Source organism: Globicephala melas, chromosome 16 (genome assembly GCF_963455315.2).
Source record: "Globicephala melas chromosome 16, mGloMel1.2, whole genome shotgun sequence".
Lineage (NCBI taxonomy): Eukaryota > Metazoa > Chordata > Mammalia > Artiodactyla > Delphinidae > Globicephala > Globicephala melas.
Window position 1 is genome coordinate 83,762,924 of NC_083329.1, and position 19,613 is coordinate 83,782,536.

Genomic DNA, 19,613 nt, shown 5'->3' on the forward strand with positions numbered 1-19,613 from the left:
AAAATTAATTAAAAAAAATGTCATTCCCACAATCTGAAGCATTGCCTCAGTGCTTCCTGAGACTGAGGAAGTGGGAGTTCCGTGTTCTTTTTGTGTGTTAGTAGCTGCACCTCTGGTGGTGTCTGGTGGTGGTAATTGTGCAGTCACAGTAATTGTTGCAAACATGATAGTTCTCTTACTGTGTATCCAGCAGTCCTCTGTGTATTTTACCTACGTAAAATCCTTTGATCTTCACAGCGAAGTAGACACTTATTAACTCCGTATTACAGAGGAAGAAACTGAGGTACAGAGGGGGGTACCTACTTCGCCAAAGACACACAGCTCGTAAGTGGAAGAGACAGGATGCAAACCCAGTCTCCAAAACCCATGCTCTTAGCCCTTGGGCATCCTGCTTTTTTGTCTGCTACTGTTGCTGATAAAACTAAAGATAACAACAACAGCAATGATGGTGAAAACTTACACAGACCTTAGCATGCACCAGGCCCAGTTCTAAGTGCTCTACGAATATTAACTGACTTATTCTTTGTAACAACCCCAGGAGGCAGGTTCTGTTGCTATTTGTGTATTACAGGTAAAGAGCTGAGGCACAGAAAGGCTGACTGAGATTTTGAAAGTCACAGGTGTTGTGTTTTATGTTTTTGTAGCCTGTACATTTTATCCTTTTGTATCCCGTACACTGGATTTGTCCATGGAAGTGCATCACATGTGTATGGAGAGTGAAAAAAAATTGAGAGTTCCTCTCATTGGAATGATTATTTAAGGAGCAAAACCATTCATTTCAGTTTAAAAGTGTTCACTTTCAAAATTCTTGTTGAAGAGTACACATGTGAAACACCTGTTTGTTTTGGCATGTAAAGTGGTGAGCTCAGTGAATGTAACTTATTCCACTGGTCATAATGCTAAGTCTGCCACACCCAAACTAAGGTATCGTGGGGTTTGTGTGTGTGGTATCTCTGCCACTTTCATTACTTTTAGGTGATAAGGAACTATTTTTGGCATTAATCTATGGACATTTAATTGTTAGCGATCAGATTTTTCTGAAATCCATCTTTAGGATAGAATGATGCATGTGAATTATACACCTCTCTTAACATGCAGCTGGATTTGCTTGCCCACTGTTGGCAAGACTAGGATATTTGGAGCATTTTCCAGAAGCTGTAAAGGGTTTGTGTTCATTTGCCCCTCATTCTTCCCATAGCCCACACCTCGCCTTTGCTGGACACTTGTTCTCGAACACGTGTGCTCACTGACCAAGATGGTAACAGATTCCTGGTCCACTTCCGTGGTCTCTGACTTCCCATTCCGTCCTCACACTGTTACAACTTTGTCCCTGGCACTGCTGAAACTGTTGCCACAATTTGCCAAATTGAGAGGGCATTTTACTTCCACCTTTGTCTTGTTTGCTGTCTCTGTTCCCTTCGACTCACTAACCCCACTCACTTCTGATTCTCCTTATAATATCTGACATTTCCTTCTTAGTCTTTTTTCTTCATGGCCTTCTCTTCCTCTGCTTCTTTATTAAAGTTGGCATTACTCAGGCGTTCAACCTTGGCCCCCTCTTTTTCTCACTGGATATGCTGTTCTCAGGTGGTCTTACTCAGAGTTTTCCTGTATCACTCTGATCTGCAAACTCATAAATCCAACTGCTTGCTGAAACTACATTTGGATATTCCATTGTCATCTTAAAACACAGTAAGTTCAAAAGCAAATTAATTTTCTTTCCTTTGTAGGAGTTGTTCCACGTGTAGATGTATTTCTGGTGTATCTGTGGGGAGCAAGGTGACCTCCGCGTCTTGCTCTTCCGCCATCTTCCAATTCCCCCCTCAATTTTCTTTCCTTTGAAAAATGCTCTTCCTCCTGTGTTCTTCATCCCCAAGCCACTCAAGCTATGAACCCAGTCAGCCTCCTTCCTACCCCTTCCTCCTTCACACAGTAATGTACTTTAGAATCACCATTTTAATCTTTTTTGAGTCTTGTCCTTGGAGATTACTTTTCAAAATTGCTTGGATGTGAGCCTTGGCAGGTAGACTCTGAAAATGCTCTCCAGTTAACAAATTGAAGAATAAAAATCATATGATCCTCTCAATAGATGTAGAAAAAGCTTTTGACAGAATTCAACATCTATTTATAAGAACTCTCCACAAAGTGGGTATGAGGGAATATACATCAACATAACAAAGTCCATGTAGGATAAGCCCACAGCAAACATCATTCTCAATGGTGAAAAGCTGAAAACATTTCCTCTAAGGTCAGGAACAAGACAAGTATGCCCACTCTCACCACTTTTATTCATCATAGTATTGGAAGTCCTAGCCATAGCAATCAGACAATAAGAAGAAATAAAAGGAATCCAAATTGGAAAGGAAGAAGTAAAACTGTCACTGTTTGCAGATGACATGACACTATATATAAAAAATCCTAAAGACACAACCAAAAATCTATTAGAACTAATAAATGAATTAGTAAAGTTAAAAGGTACAAAATTAATACAGTAAGTCCCCTACATGTGAACCTTCAAGTTACGAACTTTCAAAGATCTGAACATGCATTCACATGTCCAATCACATCAGTTAGTTCACATGACTGGTGTACATTGTCACATGTGTGCATCCTCTACAAGTGGTTGTACTTTTGTGTACTTTACAGTGCTGTATAGAGTACAGTAGTATAGTATCTTTATTTAAAGCCCAGTATGTCCAGAGCAAGTGTAAAAGCAGTGGTATATATCTGATTGTGTTAGTTGGGTACCTGGGCTAACTTTGTTGGACTTAAGAACAAATTGGACTTAATGAACGTGCTCTCAGAACAGAAGTGTTGCAATCCCAATTGCATCAAGAAAATAATACCCAGGGCTAAATTTAACCAAGGAGGTGAAAGACCTGAGCTCTGAAAACTCTAAGATGTTGATGAAAGAAATTGAAGCCATGACAAATAAATGGAAAGATATACCATGCTTATGGATTGGAAGAATCAATATTGTTAAAATGTCCATACTTCCCAAGGTAATCTACAGATTCAGCGTAGTCCCTATCAAAATACCAGTGGCATTTTTCATAGAACTAGAATAATCCTAAAATTTGTATGGAACCACAAAAGACTCCAAAACCAAAGCAATCTTGAGAAAGAATAAAGCTGAAGATATCACACTCCCTGACTTCAGACTATAATACAAAGCTATAGTAATCAAAACAGTAGGGGGGACTTCGCTAGTGGTGTGGTAGTTAAGAATCTGCCTGCCAATGCAGGGGACACAGGTTTGAGCCCTGGTCCAGGAAGATCCCACATCCTGTGGAGCAACTAAACCCATGCACCACAACTCCTGAAGCCTGTGCACCTAGAGCCTGTGCTCCACAACAAGAGAAGCCACCGTAATGAGAAGCCTGCACACCACAACAAAGAGTAACCCCCACTCGCCACAACTAGAGAAAGCCCATGTGCAGCAACAAAGACCCAACGCAGCCAAAAATAAATAAATTTATTATTTAAAAAAAAAAAGAGTATTAACTTTACGAAACTTAAAAAAAAAACAAACAGTATGGTACTGGCAGGAAAACAGACTCATATATCACTGGAACAGCTTAGAAAGCCCAGAAATACATCCATACTTACATGGTCATTAATCTTCATCAAAGGAGTCAGTAATATACAATGAGGAAAAGACAGCCCCTTCAATAAATGCTTTTGGGAAAACTGGACTATTTTCCTACACTATGTATACGAATAAACTCAAAATGGTTAAAAACTCAAATATAAGACCTGAAAGCGCAAAACACCTACAAGAAAACATAGCAGTATGTTCTTTGACATCAGTCCTACGGATGATTTTTTAGATATGTCTCCTCAGGCAGGGGTAAGAAAAACAAAAATAAACAAATGGGACTACATCAAACAAAAAAGCTTTTGCACAGCAAAGGAAACCATCAACGAAAAGGCAGCCTACCGTATGGGAGAAGATTTTTGCAAATAATATATTTTATAAAAGGCTTATATTGCAATTATATAAAGAAATCAGAAAACAATATAAAAAAGAACAAACAATCCAATTAAAGATTGTGCAGAGGACCTGAATAAACATTTCTCCAAAGGACAAAAAGATAGCCAACAAACCCATGAAAAGATGCTCAGCACCACTAATCATCAGGAAAATGCAAATCAAAACCACAGTGAGATACCACCTCACACCTGTTAGAATAGCTATTATCAAAAAGACAAGAAATAACAAGTATTGGCAAGGAGGATGTGGAGAAAAGGGAACCCTTGTGCACTGCTGCTGAGAGTGAAAATTCATGCTGCTACTGTGGGAAACAGTATGGAGGTTCCTCAGAAAAATTGAAAATAGAACTACCATATGTTCCAGCAATTCCACTTCTGGGTATTTATACCAATAAAACAAAAATACAGATTGAAAATGATATATACACCCTTATGTTCATTGAAGCATTGTTTGTAATAACCAAGATTTGGAAGCAACCTAAGTAGTATCTACCAATAGATGGATGGATAAAGAAGACATGTTTCACATACTCATTATATATATGTGTGTGTGTATACATGTTTCGTATATATACATATATATACATAATGTGTGTGTGTATATATATGCCCACATATTTCACCTACCCACACAGTGGAATGCTACTCAACCATGAAAAATAAAGCTTTCCATTTGCACAAAGGCAGCATGAATGGGCGTGGAGGGTATGCCAAGTGGAATATGTCAGACAGAGAAAGACCAATGTTGTATGACTTCACTTACTTGTGGAATCCAAAAAGCAAAACAGATGACCAAACCAAACAGAAAGATTCTTATAGATAGAGAATAAACCCACAGTTGCTGGGGTGGGGATGAGGGCATGGTTGAAAAAGGTGAAGTGGATAAGAGGTATAATCTTACATTTAATATAAAGTATTAAATGAGTAATGGAGTTTAATATACAGCATAAGGAATATAGTCAATAATATTGTAATAACTGTACAGTCACAGATGGTTAGTAGATTTATCATGGTGATTAATTTCATAATGTATTTAAATATCGAATCACTATGTTGTACACCTGAAGCATAATATTGTATATCAATTATACTTTAATTTTTTTAAGTTTATTTTTACAGTCCCCTAAAGTGAAACCTTCTGTCAGCATTGGATATTTCTAAATATGTGTAGACACATATGTCAGTTATCATGGTTAGCAGGATTTTCTAACACTAGTTAATATATATTTTGAATTGTTTTAATGCACTGTTAGCGGTGTGACATTCTGAACAATGTCTCTTTCTAATTTCAGCCTGTGAGGTTGAAGCGGGGAAAGTGTACCAGGTGTCCTCAAAAGAGCACATCCAGCCATTCAAAGAAAACATGGAACAATTTATTTTTCAAGGTAAATTCAGAAGAGATATGTTGCATTTCCCTCCCTGTTCAGCAGAAAGGTAGAAGGCATTTTGAAAAATACGCATTGGTTTAAAAGGGATTATTTTGACATCACAGAAAAATAAATGATGTTTAATCACGAATCACACAGTTGTGACAGACAAGCAATTGGCTAAACATGCTGTTTTGTGAATAATACTCATTATTCCTGTTTTTTTAATGACAGTAAATACAATAGTTATTAGTTAAAATAGCATATATATATATTTATAAAATAGCATATATTTTTAAAGGCATTAAAATATTTATCTTTTTGTGATAGAAAATTAGATATTCTTTTAAGTTTTATCTACACTTATCACTTCAGTTCAACCTGGTGTTTATTTGCTTTGTCAAAACATTGTGCTCAGAAACAAGGTATATTGATGATTTTCTGATCTTCAAAACATTATATTCTATATTTTATAGGATGTATACATAACCCAGGATATTTAACACAGTTTTTCCAGGGACCTTAAAAACTTTATAAATGTTATCTTACTGATTCTTCCTATATTCCTATGAAATAAGCAGGGATGGAAAATTTTAGACAATATTAAAGAAACTAAAAATTCTATTAATCTATTGCTGATTGAAATCCTTGAAACTTATATCAAAGCATTCACTACTCCAAATATTTCTGCTTTGGAAAGTTATATACATATCTTCTGAAGATCAGATTTATATCAAGCCATGCTTTGGGAAGGTTCTTGCTCTTTCAGGAATTCTCCAGAGACTGACATGACCTGAGACTGAGGCCGAGTAGTGCTCTGAAGACTGGCTCCATCCTCTGTGGTTTTTATACGTTGTTCAAGTGTCTTTAATGATGATATACAGTGAATGAGTTAATGCTGGAATTTGATACGGCATTAAGCACAGCTCTTCTTTAGATGGGAAAATACCATTTAATCATTTAAGATAATCATGACAATAGAAACAGAAATTTGGTCCGTCACGTATCAGAGTGATTGTCATTTCCATTTCCTCAGGTCCTCATGACTTAGAGTGGAAAATCTACCCGTTGATTCTTAAATAGTCCTTGACTGAAATCAGTGTCCTGTAGTTACAAATTAGCTGGGCCTGACAGCTCACTCAGCTCTTGATGAATGAAATGAATCTTCATTTTTCCATCCAGTAGACTTTTAGGATCAAGAAACTGTAATTTTATGGAATATTCTGTTTTGCTTATGGGTAGAAAGGAGTCCTTAATTCTATAACTCATTAAAAGAGAAATCAAACAATTTGCTAGATTTCACATCCTAAAACGTTAATGAGTGTGTCACTCATATACTTGTTCACATAATATGTGATTATATTATATAATATTTTAAAATTTTTTCACATCTTTATTGGAGTATAATTGCTTTACAATGGTGTGTCAGTTTCTGTTGTATAATAAACTGAACCAGCTATACGTACACATATATCCCCATATCTCCTCCCACTTGCATCTCCCTCCCACCCTCCCTATCCCACCCCTCTAGGTAGTCACAAAGCACTGAGCTGATCTCCCTGTGCGATGCGCCTGCTTCCCACTAGTTACCTATTTTACATTTGGTGATATATATATCCGCATGCCACGTTCTCACTTCGTCCCAGCTTCCCCTTCCCCTTACGGGTGTCCTCAAGTGCATTCCCTATGTCTACATCTTAATTCCTGTCCTGCCCCTTCAGAACCATTTTTTATTTTTTGTAGATTCCACATATATGTGTTAGCATATGGTATTGTTTTTCTCTTTCTGACTTACTTCACTCTTCATGACAGTCTCTAGGTCCATCCAACTCACTACAAATAACTCAATTTTGTTTCTTTTTATGGCTGAGTAATATTCCACTGTATATGTGTGCCACATCTTCTTTATCCATTCATCTGTCGATGGACACTTAGGTTGCTTCCATGTCCTGGCTATTGTAAATAGATCTGCAATGAACATTGTGGTACATGACTGTTTTTGAATTATGGTTTTCTCAAGGTATATACCCAGTAGTGGTATTGCTGTGTTATATGGTAGTTCTATTTTTAGTTCTTTGAGGAACCTCCATAATGTTCTCCATAGCGGCTGCATCAATTTACATTCCCACCAACAGTGCAAGAGGGTTCCCTTTTCTCCATATCCTCTCCAGCATTTATTGTTTATAGAGTTTCTGATGATGGCCATTCCAAGTGGTGTGAGATGATATATCATTGTAGTTTCGATTTGCATTTCTCTAATGATTAATGATGATGAGCAGTCTTTCATGTGTTTGTTGGCAATCTGTATATCTTCTTTGGAGAAATGTTTATTTAGGTAGTATGCCCATTTTTGGATTGGGTTGTTTGTTTTTTTGATATGCAGCTGCATGAGCTGTTTGTAAATTTTGGAGATTAATCCTTTGTCAGTTGCTTCATTTGCAAATACGTTCTCCCATTCTGAGGGTTGTCCTTTCATCTTGTTTTTGGTTTCCTTTGCTGTGCAAAACCTTTGAAGTTTCATTAGGTCCCATTTCTTTATATTTGTTTTTATTTCCATTTCTCTAGGAGGTGGGTCAAAAAGGATCTTGCTGTGATTTATGTCATAGAGTGTTCTGCCTATGTTTTCCTCTAAGAGTTTAATAGTGTCTGGCTTTACATTTAGGTCTTTAATCCATTTTGAGTTTATTTTTGTGTATGGTGTTAGGGAGTGTTCTAATTTCATTCTTTTATATGTAGCAGTCCAGTTTTCCCAGCACCACTTATTGAAGAAGCTGTCTTTTCTCCATTGCATATTCTTGCCTCCTTTATCAAAGATAAGGTGACCATATCTGTGTGGGGTTATCTCTGGGTTTTCTATCCTGCTCCATTGATCTATGTTTCTGTTTTTGTGCCAGTACCATACTGTCTTGATTACTGTATCTTTGTAGTATAGTCTGAAGTCCGGGAGCCTGATTCCTCCAGCTCCGTCTTTCTTTCTCAAGATTGCTTTGGCTATTCTGTAGTGGAATAACTGAGGACATGGAAAGGAGACGTGACCCATGAGCCCCCCACCCCGAACAAACTGGGGGCTGGCGAATAAGCCAGAACTGCAAACAGTCCTGATTGCTTTGAGCCCCCCCCCGGCAAACAGGGGGCATGTGAATAAGCCAGAACTGTGAACAGTCCTGAATGCTTTGAGCCCCACCCCCCCCCCGGCAAACCGGGGGCCTCCTGCGAATAAGCATTGAGTGCTTTGGGCACTGATCCATGAGGTGTCCTCAGTATAATCAAAATGGTGGGAATGCAAGGAAATGTCCTTGTGCTACTTCAGTATAATCAAAATAATGGTGGGAACTTTATGCTGCTTTTGCGCTCAAGGACGAAGCACGGCATGTTTTTAAGAAAGCCCATTATTGCCTGTATAACCAATAGAAGCATATGTTGCTGCTTTGGCATTTCTGGAATGTTAAAAAAATAAGTCTTAAATGTAAACATAGATAATGCTTTAATAAAAGCTACCACAGCAGGACAGACGGCACTGTTTTGCCTGAGCGAGCGGCAGCCCTCTACTGCTGTGCTTCGGCACAATTCATCTCGTGTGATGAGCTTACTTTCGGCCCTGTCATAAGATAAACTACAACACTATTCAGGGTCTTTTGTGTTTCCATACAAATTGTGAGATTTTTTTGTTCTAGTTCTGTGAAAAATGCCAGTGGTAGTTTGATAGGGATTGCATTGAATCTGTAGATTGCTTTGGGTAGTAGAGTCATTTTCACAATGTTGATGCTTCCAATCCAAGAACATGGTATATCTCTCCATCTATTTGTGTCATCTTTAATTTCTTTCATCAGTGTCTTATAATTTTCTGCATACAGGTCTTTTGTCTCCTTAGGTAGGTTTATTCCTAGATATTTTATTCTTTTTGTTGCAATGGTAAATGGGAGTATTTTCTTGATTTCACTTTTAGATTTTTCATCATTAGTGTATAGGAATGCTAGAGATTTCTGTGCATTAATTTTTTTATCCTGCTACTTTACCAAATTCATTGATTAGCTCTAGTAGTTTTCTAGTAGCATCTTTAGGATTCTCTATGTATAGTGTCATGTCATCTGCAAACAGTGACAACTTTACTTCTTCTTATCTGATTTGGATTCCTTTTACTTCCTTTTCTTCTCTGATTGCTGTGGCTAAAACTTCCAAAACTATGTTGAATAAGAGTGGTGAGAGTGAGCAACCTTGTCTTGTTCCTGATCTTAGTGGAAATGCTTTCACTTTTTCACCAGTGAGGGTGATGTTGGCTGTGTGTTTGTCATATATGGCCTTTATTATGTTGAGGAAAGTTCCCTCTATGCCTACTTTCTGCAGGGTTTTTTTTTTTTATCATAAATTGGTGTTGAATTTTGTCGAAAGCTTTCTCTGCATCTATTGAGATGATCATATGGTTTTTCTCCTTCAATTTTTTAATATGGTGTATCACGTTGATTGATTTGCATATATTGAAGAATCCTTGCATTCCAGGAATAAATCCTACTTGATCATGGTGTATGATCCTTTTAATGTGCTGTTGGATTCTGTTTGCTAGTATTTTGTTGAAGATTTTTGCATCTATGTTCATCAGTGATATTGGCCTGTAGTTTTCTTTCTTTGTGACATCCTTGTCTGGTTTTAGTATCAAGGTGATGGTGGCCTCATAGAATGAGTTTGGGAGTGTTCCTCCCTCTGCTATATTTTGGAAGAGTTTGAGAAGAATCGGTGTTAGTTCTTCTCTAAATGTTTGATAGAATTCGCCTGTGCAGCCATCTGTTCCTGGGCTTTTGTTTGTTGGAAGCTTTTTAATCACAGTTTCAATTTCAGTGCTTGTGATTGGTCGGTTCATATTTTCTATTTCTTCCTGATTGAGTCTTGGCAAGTTGTTCATTTCTAAGAATTTGTCCATTTCTTCCAGATTGTCCATTTTATTGGCGTAGAGTTGCTTGTAGTAATGTCTCATGATCTTTTGTATTTAGCAGTGTCAGTTGTTACTTCTTTTTCAGTACTAATTCTATTGATTTGAGTCTTCTCCCTTTTTTTCTTGATGAGTCTGGCTAATGGTTTATCAATTTTGTTTATCTTCTCAAAGAACCCACTTTTAGTTTTATTGATCTTTGCTATCATTTCCTTCCTTTCTTTTTCATTTATTTCTGATCTGATCTTTATGATTTCTTTCCTTCTGCTAACTGTTTTTTTTTTGTTGTTGTTCTTCTTCTTCTTTCTCCAATTGCTTTAGGTGTAAGGTTAGGTTGTTTATTTGAGATGTTTCCTGTTTCTTAAAGTACGATTCTATTGCTATAAACTTCCCTGTTAGAAGTGCTTTTGCTGCATCCCATAGGTTTCGGGTCATCATGTTTTCACTGGCATTTGTTTCTAGGTATTTTTTTATTTCTTCTTTGATTTTTTCAGTGATCTCTTGGTTATTAAGTAGTGTATTGTTTAGCCTCCATGTGTTTGTATTTTTTATAGATTTTTTCCTGTAATTGATATCTAGTCTCATAGCATTGTGGTCAGAAAAGATACTTGATACGATTTCAATATTCTTAAATTTGCCAAGGCTTGATTTGTGCCCCAAGATATGATCTGTCCTGTAGAATGTTCATGAGCACCTGAGAAGAAAGTGTATTCTGTTGTTTTTGGATGTAATATCCTATAAATATCAATTCAGTCCATCGTTTTTAATGTATCATTTAAAGCTTATGTGTCCTTATTTATTTTCATTTTGGATGATCTGTCAATTGGTGAAAGTGCGGTGTTATAGTCCCCTACTCTGATTGTGTTACTGTTGATTTCCCCTTTTATGGCTGTTAGCATTTGCCTCATTATTGAGGTGATCGTATGTTGGGTGCATAAATATTCACAACTGTTATATCTTCTTCTTGGATTGATGCCTTGATCATTACGTAGTGTCCTTTTTGTCTCTTGTAATAGTCTTTTTTTAAAAGTCTATTTGGTCTGATATGAGAATTGGTAATCCAGCTTTCTTTTTATTTCCATTTGTATGCAATATCTTTTTCAATCCCCTCACTTTCAGTCTGTATGTGTCCCTAGGTCTGAAGTAGGTCTCTTGTAGACAGCATATATATGGGTCTTGCTTTTGTCTTTATTCAGCCAGTCTGTCTTTTGGTGGGAGCATTTAATCTATTTACATTTAAGGTAATTATCGATATGTGTGTTCCTATTCCCATTTTCTTAACTGTTTTGGGGTTGTTATTGTAGGTCTTTTTCTTCTCTTGTGTTTCTTGCCTAGAGAAGTTCCTTTAGCATTTGTTGTAAAGCTGGTTTGGTGGTGCTGAACTCTCTCAGCTTTTGCTTGTCTGTAAAGGTTTAAATTTCTCCATCAAATCTGAGTGAGATCCTTGGTGGGTAGAGTAATCTTGGTTGAAGGGTTTTCTCCTTCATCACTTTAAATATGTCCTGCCACTCCCTTCTGGCTTTCAGAGTTTCTGCTGAAAGATCAGCTGTTACTCTTATGAGGATTCTCTTATGTGTTATTTGTTGTTTTTTCCTTGCTGCCTTTAATATGTTTTCTTTGTATTTAATTTTTGATAGTTTGATTAATATGTGTCTTGGAGTGTTTCTCCTTGGATTTATCCTGTTTGGAACTCTCTCTGATTCCTGGACTGATTAACTATGTACTTTCCCATATTAGGGAAGTTTTCCACTATAATCTCTTCAAATATTTTCTCAGTTCCTTTCATTTTCTCTTCTTCTTCTGGGACCCCTATAATTTGAATGTTGGTGCATTCAGTGTTTTCTCAGAGGTCTCTGCGACTGTCCTCATTACTTTTCATTTTTTTCCCTTTATTCTGCTCTGCAGTAATCATTTCCACTATTTTATCTTCCAGGTCAGTTATCCGTTCTTCTGCCTCAGTTATTCTGCTATTGATCCCTTCCAGAGAATTTTTAATTTCATTTATTGTGTTGTTCATCACTTTGTTTGCTCTTTAGTTTTTGTAGGTCCTTGTTAAACATTTCTTGTATTTTCTCCATTCTATTTTGAAGATTTTGGATCACCTTTACTATCATTATTCTGAATTCTTTTTCAGGTACACTGCCTATTTCCTTTCCTTTTGTTAGGTCTGGTGGGTTTTTACCTTGCTCCTTCATCTGCTGTGTGTTTCTCTGTCTTCTCATTTTGCTTAACTTACTGTGTTTGGGGTCTCCTTATCACAGTCTGCAGGTTTGTAGTTCCCGTTGTTTTCGGTGTCTGCCCCCAGTGGCTAAGGTTGGTTCAGTGGTTTGTGTAGGCTTCTTGGTGGAGGGGACTAGTGCCTGTGTTCTGGTGGATGAGGCTAGATCTTGTCTTTCTGCTCAGTAGGTCCATGTCTTGTGGTGTGTTTTGGGGTGTCTGTGCCCTTATTATGATTTTAGGCAGCCTCTCTGCTAATGGGTGGGTTTGTGTTACTGTCTTGCTAGTTGTTTGGCATAGGGTGTCCAGCATTGGAGCTTGCTGGTTGTTGAATGGAGCTGGGTCTTGGCGTTGAGATGGAGATCCCTGGGAGCTTTACCCCATTTGGTATTACGTGGAGCTGGGAGGTCTCTTGTGGACCAGTGTCCTGAACTTGGCTCTTCCACCTCTGAGGCACAGCCCGGATGCCTGGCTGGAACACCAAGAGCCTTTCATCCACACGGCTCTGAATAAAAGGTAGAAGAAGGAAAGAAAAGAAAGAAAAAGAACGAAAGAAAGTAAGAGAGAGAGAGAGAGGGAGAAGATAAAGTTATGAAAGTAAAAATAATTATTAAAAAAATTTTAAAGTAATAAAAAAAAACGGAAAGAGAGAAGAGAGCGACCAAAGCAAAAAACAAATCCACCAATGATAACAAGTGCTAAAAAGCATTAAAAAAAAAAAAAAAAAAAGGACAGAGAGGAACCTAGGACAAATGGTAAGAGCAAAGCTATACAGACAAAATCACACACAGAAGCATACACATACACACTCAGAAAAAAAGAAAAAGGGAAAAACAAATATTTCCTTGCTCCCAAAGTCCACCTCCTCAATATGGGATAATTCATTGTCTATTCAGGTATTCTACAGATGCAGGTACATCAAGCTGATTGTGGAGATTTAATCCACTGCTACTGAGGCTGCTGGGAGAAATTTCCCTTTCTCTTCTTTGTTCGCACAGCTCCCGGGGTTCAGCTTTGGATTTGGCCCCACCTCTGCGTGTAGGTCGCCTGAGGGCGTCTGTTCTTCACACAGACAGGACGAGGTTAAAGGAGCAGCTGCTTCGGGGGCTCTGGCTCACTCAGTCCAGGGGTAGGGAGGGGTACAGATGTGGGCGAGCCTGTGGAGGCAGAGGCTGGCATGACGTTGTACCAGCCTGAGCCGCGCCGTGCGTTCTCCTGGGGATGTTGTTCCTGGATCACGGGACCCTGGCAGTGGCGGGCTGCACAGGCTTCCGGGAGGTGGGGTGTGGCTAGTGACCTGTACTTGCACACAGGCTTCTTGGTGGCGGCAGTAGCAGCCTTAGCGTCTCATGCCCGTCTCGGGTCCGCGCTGTTAGCTGCGGCTCGCGCCCGTCTCTGGAACTCCTTTAAGCGGCGCTCTTAATCCCCTCTTCTCGTGCACCAGGAAACAAAGGGGGAAGAAAAAGTCTCTTGCCTCTTCGGCAGCTCCAAACCTTTTCCAAGACTCCCTCCCAGCTGGTTGTCGCACACTAGCCCCCCTCAGGCTGTGTTCACGCCGGCAACCCCAGTCCTCTCCCTGGGATCTGACAGAAGCCCGAACCTCAGCTCCTGGCCCCGCCCGCCCCGGCGGGTGAGCAGAGAAGCCTCTCGGGCTGGTGAGTGCCGGTCGGCACCGATCCTCTGTGTGGGAATCTCCGCTCTGCCCTCTGCATCCCTGTTGCTGACGTCTTCTCCGTGGCTCCGAAGCTTTCTCCCTCCGCCTCCCACAGTCTCCGCCCGCGAAGGGGCTTCCTAGTGTGTGGAAACCTTTCCTCGTTCACGGCTCCTTCCCACTGGTGCAGGTCCCATCCCTATCCTTTTGTCTCTGTTTTTTCTTTTTTCTTTTGCCCTACCCAGGTACGTGGGGAGTTTCTTGGCTTTTGGGAGGTCTGAGGTCTTCTGCCTGCATTCAGTAGGTGTTCTGTAGGAGTTGTTCCACATGTAGATGTATTTCTGATGTATTTGTGGGTAGGAAGGTGATTTCCACGTCTTACTCTTCTGCCATCTTGAAGCTCCTCCCCTGTTGGCCTATTTTAAATGCTTTTTTAGGTATCCTACAGTTAACAATTGTCATGAACAAACTAGAAGGCTGCCATCCCCATTTGAAATGTCAAAAAAGAAATGATCTGTGTGCTATAAAGAAAGGGAAAATCAATCTTACTTGAAGTAGTAATTTGCATACTTTGGTATGATAAACTTTATCAATAGAAGATTATAAATATGTAGGAAAATGCTGCTAAAAGTAACACTGGCTTTCAAAACTAGTCACAAAGCCCTCTGTGCCATTAGAAATTAACTGAAAATAATTTTTATGTCTCTGAAAAAATAGGTCAGAGAATGAAATAATTAGCAATTGGAAGTTTGCATGGTTTATAGGAAATAACTTTATTCATATGTCATGTTCCATTTTTACTTGAAAACCTGAACATCACTTTAGGAATTTCAAGAGCTTGAGATCCAGCGTTTTCAAAGAACATTTATTTAGTCCCTACTAACTTTTGGGGGCACTATGCTAAATATTTTATGTATGTTAACAGATTAATCTATTTATCTAAGATTACAAAGCTAATTTCAGTGGCAGAATCACAAATAGAACACAGATCTCTGGAATCTAATTTTAGGGTGTTTTAAATTTCATATGTCATTTACTTGATGGTTTTAAAATAGTCCAGAAATTTTCTTTCTTTTTCAGTCTTAATCTCTATATTTTACAAAAGAAAAAAAAAGACACACAGGCAGTTGGGAGAATGTCCTTCCTGAAAATGGTAATCATTGTGGTGCTTTGTTATTTTCCCTTAAAGAAACTTTCTGTGGTTCTAGAATTACTTACGGAAGCCAACCATTTTCATGCTAAGCAGCCCAGAGCAGGCTTTGTAAGAAAATATATTAACATTGGAGACTTTTCAAAGTGAAGTCATGGAACATGTATTCTTTTTCTTAATATAACTAATGATTGACCTGTAGACTTATGTAAACACTCTCAAGAACAAAAGGGGAAAGGGGGAAAAATCTCTGCTGCCAGCTCCAAGTATCCCTGTTAAATTCAGACAGTCATGGATGTAGAAAACAAACTTGTTTACCAGGGGGTAAGGGAGGGAGGGATAAACTGGGAGATTGGGGTTGACATATACACACTATTATATATATAATAGATAACTAATAAGGACCTACTGTACAGCACAGGGAACTCTACTCAATACTCCATAATGACCCACATGGGAAAAGAATCTAGAAAACAGTGGATACGTATATGTGTATAACTGACTCACTTTGCTGTACAGCAGAAACTAACACAACATTGTAAGTCAACTATACTCCAATAAAAATTTAAAAAAATATATTGGCACAGTCCTGCAGAGAGGGGCCAACAACACTCCACAGTGGCTGTGCAGACGTTGTGCAGGCCTTCAGACATACAATAACCAGCCCATGCTGATGACTGTTTAAGTCCTGATGGAGACGCTGACAGTTCCAAGGGACCAGGGGTTTGCTTCAATTCACAGCTCCAATTTTTAGAATCAGTTTGCTCTGCTCCTCTTTGTCTTCTAATTTCTCCAAATGGCCGTGAGTGTGACCCAAAGGGGAATGGTTATGAAAAGACAACTTCTTTCACTAGCTCCAGGGTCTTTTTCATTTATTTTTAAACTTTTTGTCCAGTAGCTCAGTGATTTTCAGACTGATCATTACTGAAGCATGAAATCAACTTAGTGGCTACATTTTGAGATCTAATGGAATAGGCTAAAAATATTAACATGGTGAGAAGTAGGAGTATTTTTGAAGCTTTCAATGTCAAATACATGTGTATGAACTAATACGTAAATTCCTAGAATGCTTACTGGTCAAAAAATGTGAAGGTCACTGCCATACGTATATTATATGATGGGAGTTTCTGTGTTATTTTAAATAATTTTTAAATAATGGTGTAATCTCTTTCCCAAATTTGATCTTTGGGTTTGTGTCCGGCTACCATTCTTTATTTTTAGACAAATCTAATAGCAAATAAATGCATGCACTGTCATCTCATCACTTGGAATTAGTAGAAAGCGTTAGTATTTTATCTTACATCTGCATGGGAATAATCTCTGGATCTGTTCACTTGTGACCTGGTGTGGAGAGCACTGGTGAAGAAGGTCACAAACCATTTTTATTTAGGTTTTTTTACTTGGTTTTTGTACCTTTGCTTGAGAGAGTTATTTTCAGCCAATTATTGACATTTAAATACTTGACAAACAAATTTGATGTGAATATCAAGTTTTCTAGTGTTTTATTTTCTCAGATTAATGTGACTGATCTAAAGAAATTACTTAGAAAGTAGTATTAGCTTAATGAAAATTAAACATAACCTATTCAATCATATCTCTTCATAGATTTAAAATAAACTTCTGTCTGGAGTACCTTAGTGTTAATAATGTGTTAAAATATATTTCATATTATTTGGATCTGTTTTGTTTGAGGTGGTTATAACCATTTATCATTTATCTCATCTTGTTTTCTTTTCTTGCATTTTCAGCTAAAATTGACCAAGAAGCGGAGGAGAACTCACTGACAGAGACTCATAAATGGTGAGCAATTGTTTTCTTTCAGCGTTTGTTCTCAGAGTTGACTTAGAAAGTGCTTAGCATGCTTCAGTTCAAGGAGTCAATCATTAGCTCAATTTTTATTCTCAAGCATAAAAGAGAAAGAAACTAATTCAATATGCACTTTGATGATACATTGGATTTCTGGCTTTTATTTTATAACTCTGGTTGACATATAAATCTGTTAAGTATCCAATTATTGTGACTAGCTTAGCACCTTCTCTGTAGAATAGGATTTAGCATTGTAGAAATTTAAGAGAAACTATCTTAAGAAAAAAGGATGAAGGGTTTGGTTATAGGACACTATTGAGTTTCCACAGCTGGGCCGGCACCCTGAGTTCCCCTTACATAACCCTTACTTCCAGAATGGAGGTTTGCAATCATGGGTGAACGTAGAAAAGTATCTCAGAAATCTCTGCTTCTCTGCATCAATCTTCTCCACTTCTTCCTCTCTGTGCTAGTCAGATTTCTCCAGAAAACAGAGCCCATAGGTGTGTGTGTGTGTGTGTGTGTGTGTGTGTGTGTGTGTGTGTGTGTGTGTGTGTGTGTGGTGTTTGTGTATGTCTGTGGGGGGTGTGTGTGGTGTGTGGGGAGTGTGTGTCTGTATGTGTGTGGCGTGTGGGGTGTGTGTGTGGGGGTGTGTGTCTCTGTGTGTGTGGTGTGTGGCGGGGTGTGCACACCTACAGATAGAGATTGATTTTAAGGAATTGGCTCAAAACAGGCGGGAAATTCTGCATGTTGTTGATGTTACAATCTTGAGTCGGAAAGCATTCTGGAGACAGAATTCCTTCCTATTTGGGTAACCAGTCTTTTTTTCTTAATTCCCTCAGCTAGATTGGATGAGGCCCATCCTCGTTATGGAGGGTCATCTGCTTTTCTCAAAGTCTACTGATTTAAACGTTAATCACATCTAAAAAATACCTTTACAACAATATCTACACTGGTGTTTGACCCCAGACCAGTTACCACAGCCCAACCAAGCTGACACGTCAAATTAACCATCACAGTCTCTAAAGAAATTTGATTACTCTTGGGAAAATGTTGATAAAAGAGGTTCTTTGCTATTACTTTATGAGGCAAGATCCCATATGTCTGTGAACAGATATCACATACATAATAGTTGTATTGCAGGCAAATTGGTAAAACAGAATTGGCCAGTTTCTATCAAAGCAAAAACCGAGGTGAAGACCTTAAATTATAACAAGCAGGAATTTCAGTTAATTGTATGAAAGGAATTCTGGCTAAGGACAAATCTGTTAATAAAAGAGTCATCTTTATAATTTAGATAATTAACTCTGAAATTTAAAAATAAAAGTAAGAATTATGGATCCTGTGAAACATTCCTAAAAGAACTAAGTCTCTGTACCATTTCTGTAGCAATGCTGCATGACCTGGACAGCAGTCAGTAGTAATTCTCTGCAGTAGGCGGTGTGGCCCTGGCCTTTCGTGTGTGATGGCTGTGCCTTGGGGTCCAAACCCTAACCCCGGGACAGCAGTGACTACTTGGCGAGGTAGAGATGTCAGGGAAGAAGACGTTATCCTCTACCCTTCTAGGTTCTTCTGGCTGGTCTAAGAATTAAACTGACATGAGAGAGATTAACAGGAGAAAATCACAGAAAAGTTTAATAACAAGTATACATGGGAGAGACCCAGGAAAACTTAAATACCACCTTCAGCTAAAGACAAAAGAGGATGTTGTGGTACTGGTTTAGGACTTCAGAGGGGAGGAAGGCAATTCACAAGGAGACAGAAAAGCAGATGCTTGCTTAAACCAGTGTTTGCTGGGCCAGCAGAGACGACAGGCACAGAGTGGACTGATGTGCAGGCCCTGCCAAGAGCCGCCCCCTCACCCCCATATTCTTGCAGATACCTCTGCTGAAAGCTCTATTCCAGGAGCAAACCCTCTATCTAAGTTCTTTAGGCATTTAGGGGCAAGGTCAGAATTTCTTCCTGAGTCTTTTGGTCCTTGATTATTTTCAGCTGGAAATAATCCAAATGCCCAAGAGACATTCTGGGGTGGCCCCTGCAGAATTAAGTCAGATAGTGTTTGCCAGATGCTCAGCACTTAGTAAGTGACTAATATGTTAATTGCTATGTTATTTTCACATTATTATCATAATCAGATTACAAAATGTTGGGTGGTGGAAGCAGAAAGCAGAGTCAGATTTCAGAATCAGGCATGTGTTTATGTGTGCGTTCTATGTTCCTCACTGTTTCTGCTGAATCTGGGATTGGGCCGCCTGGAAGCATTATTAGAGCATAGATTTTGGTGTCAGATCTGTGTATCTGCACCTGCTCCAAACTGCTGGAGCTGTGGCTCCAAGGATTTACCATAACTTTTGAATCCGTGTCCTTATCTGTGAAATAAACAATACACACATGGTGAGTGTGTAGAGATCAGCTCAGAATAATTAAATTTTCCAAGTTAAATATATGTGTAGGAACCTGCCTCCTATGGGTTTTTCGAAATCCCCTTCTTTTGGACTCACCCAAACA

General features: G+C 38.6%; 1 protein-coding gene across 2 annotated transcripts in view; it reads left to right on the top strand.

Moving 5' to 3' along the window:
* FMN2 (formin 2) overlaps positions 1–19,613 on the top strand; it is a 310,405-nt gene that overhangs the window by 233,856 nt on the left and 56,936 nt on the right. For both annotated transcript variants that reach the window (XM_060286264.1, XM_060286265.1), the window contains 2 exons: positions 5,286–5,378; positions 17,051–17,102. In XM_060286264.1, coding sequence (XP_060142247.1) covers positions 5,286–5,378; positions 17,051–17,102 — 145 coding nt within the window. The remainder of the gene's footprint in view (positions 1–5,285; positions 5,379–17,050; positions 17,103–19,613) is intronic.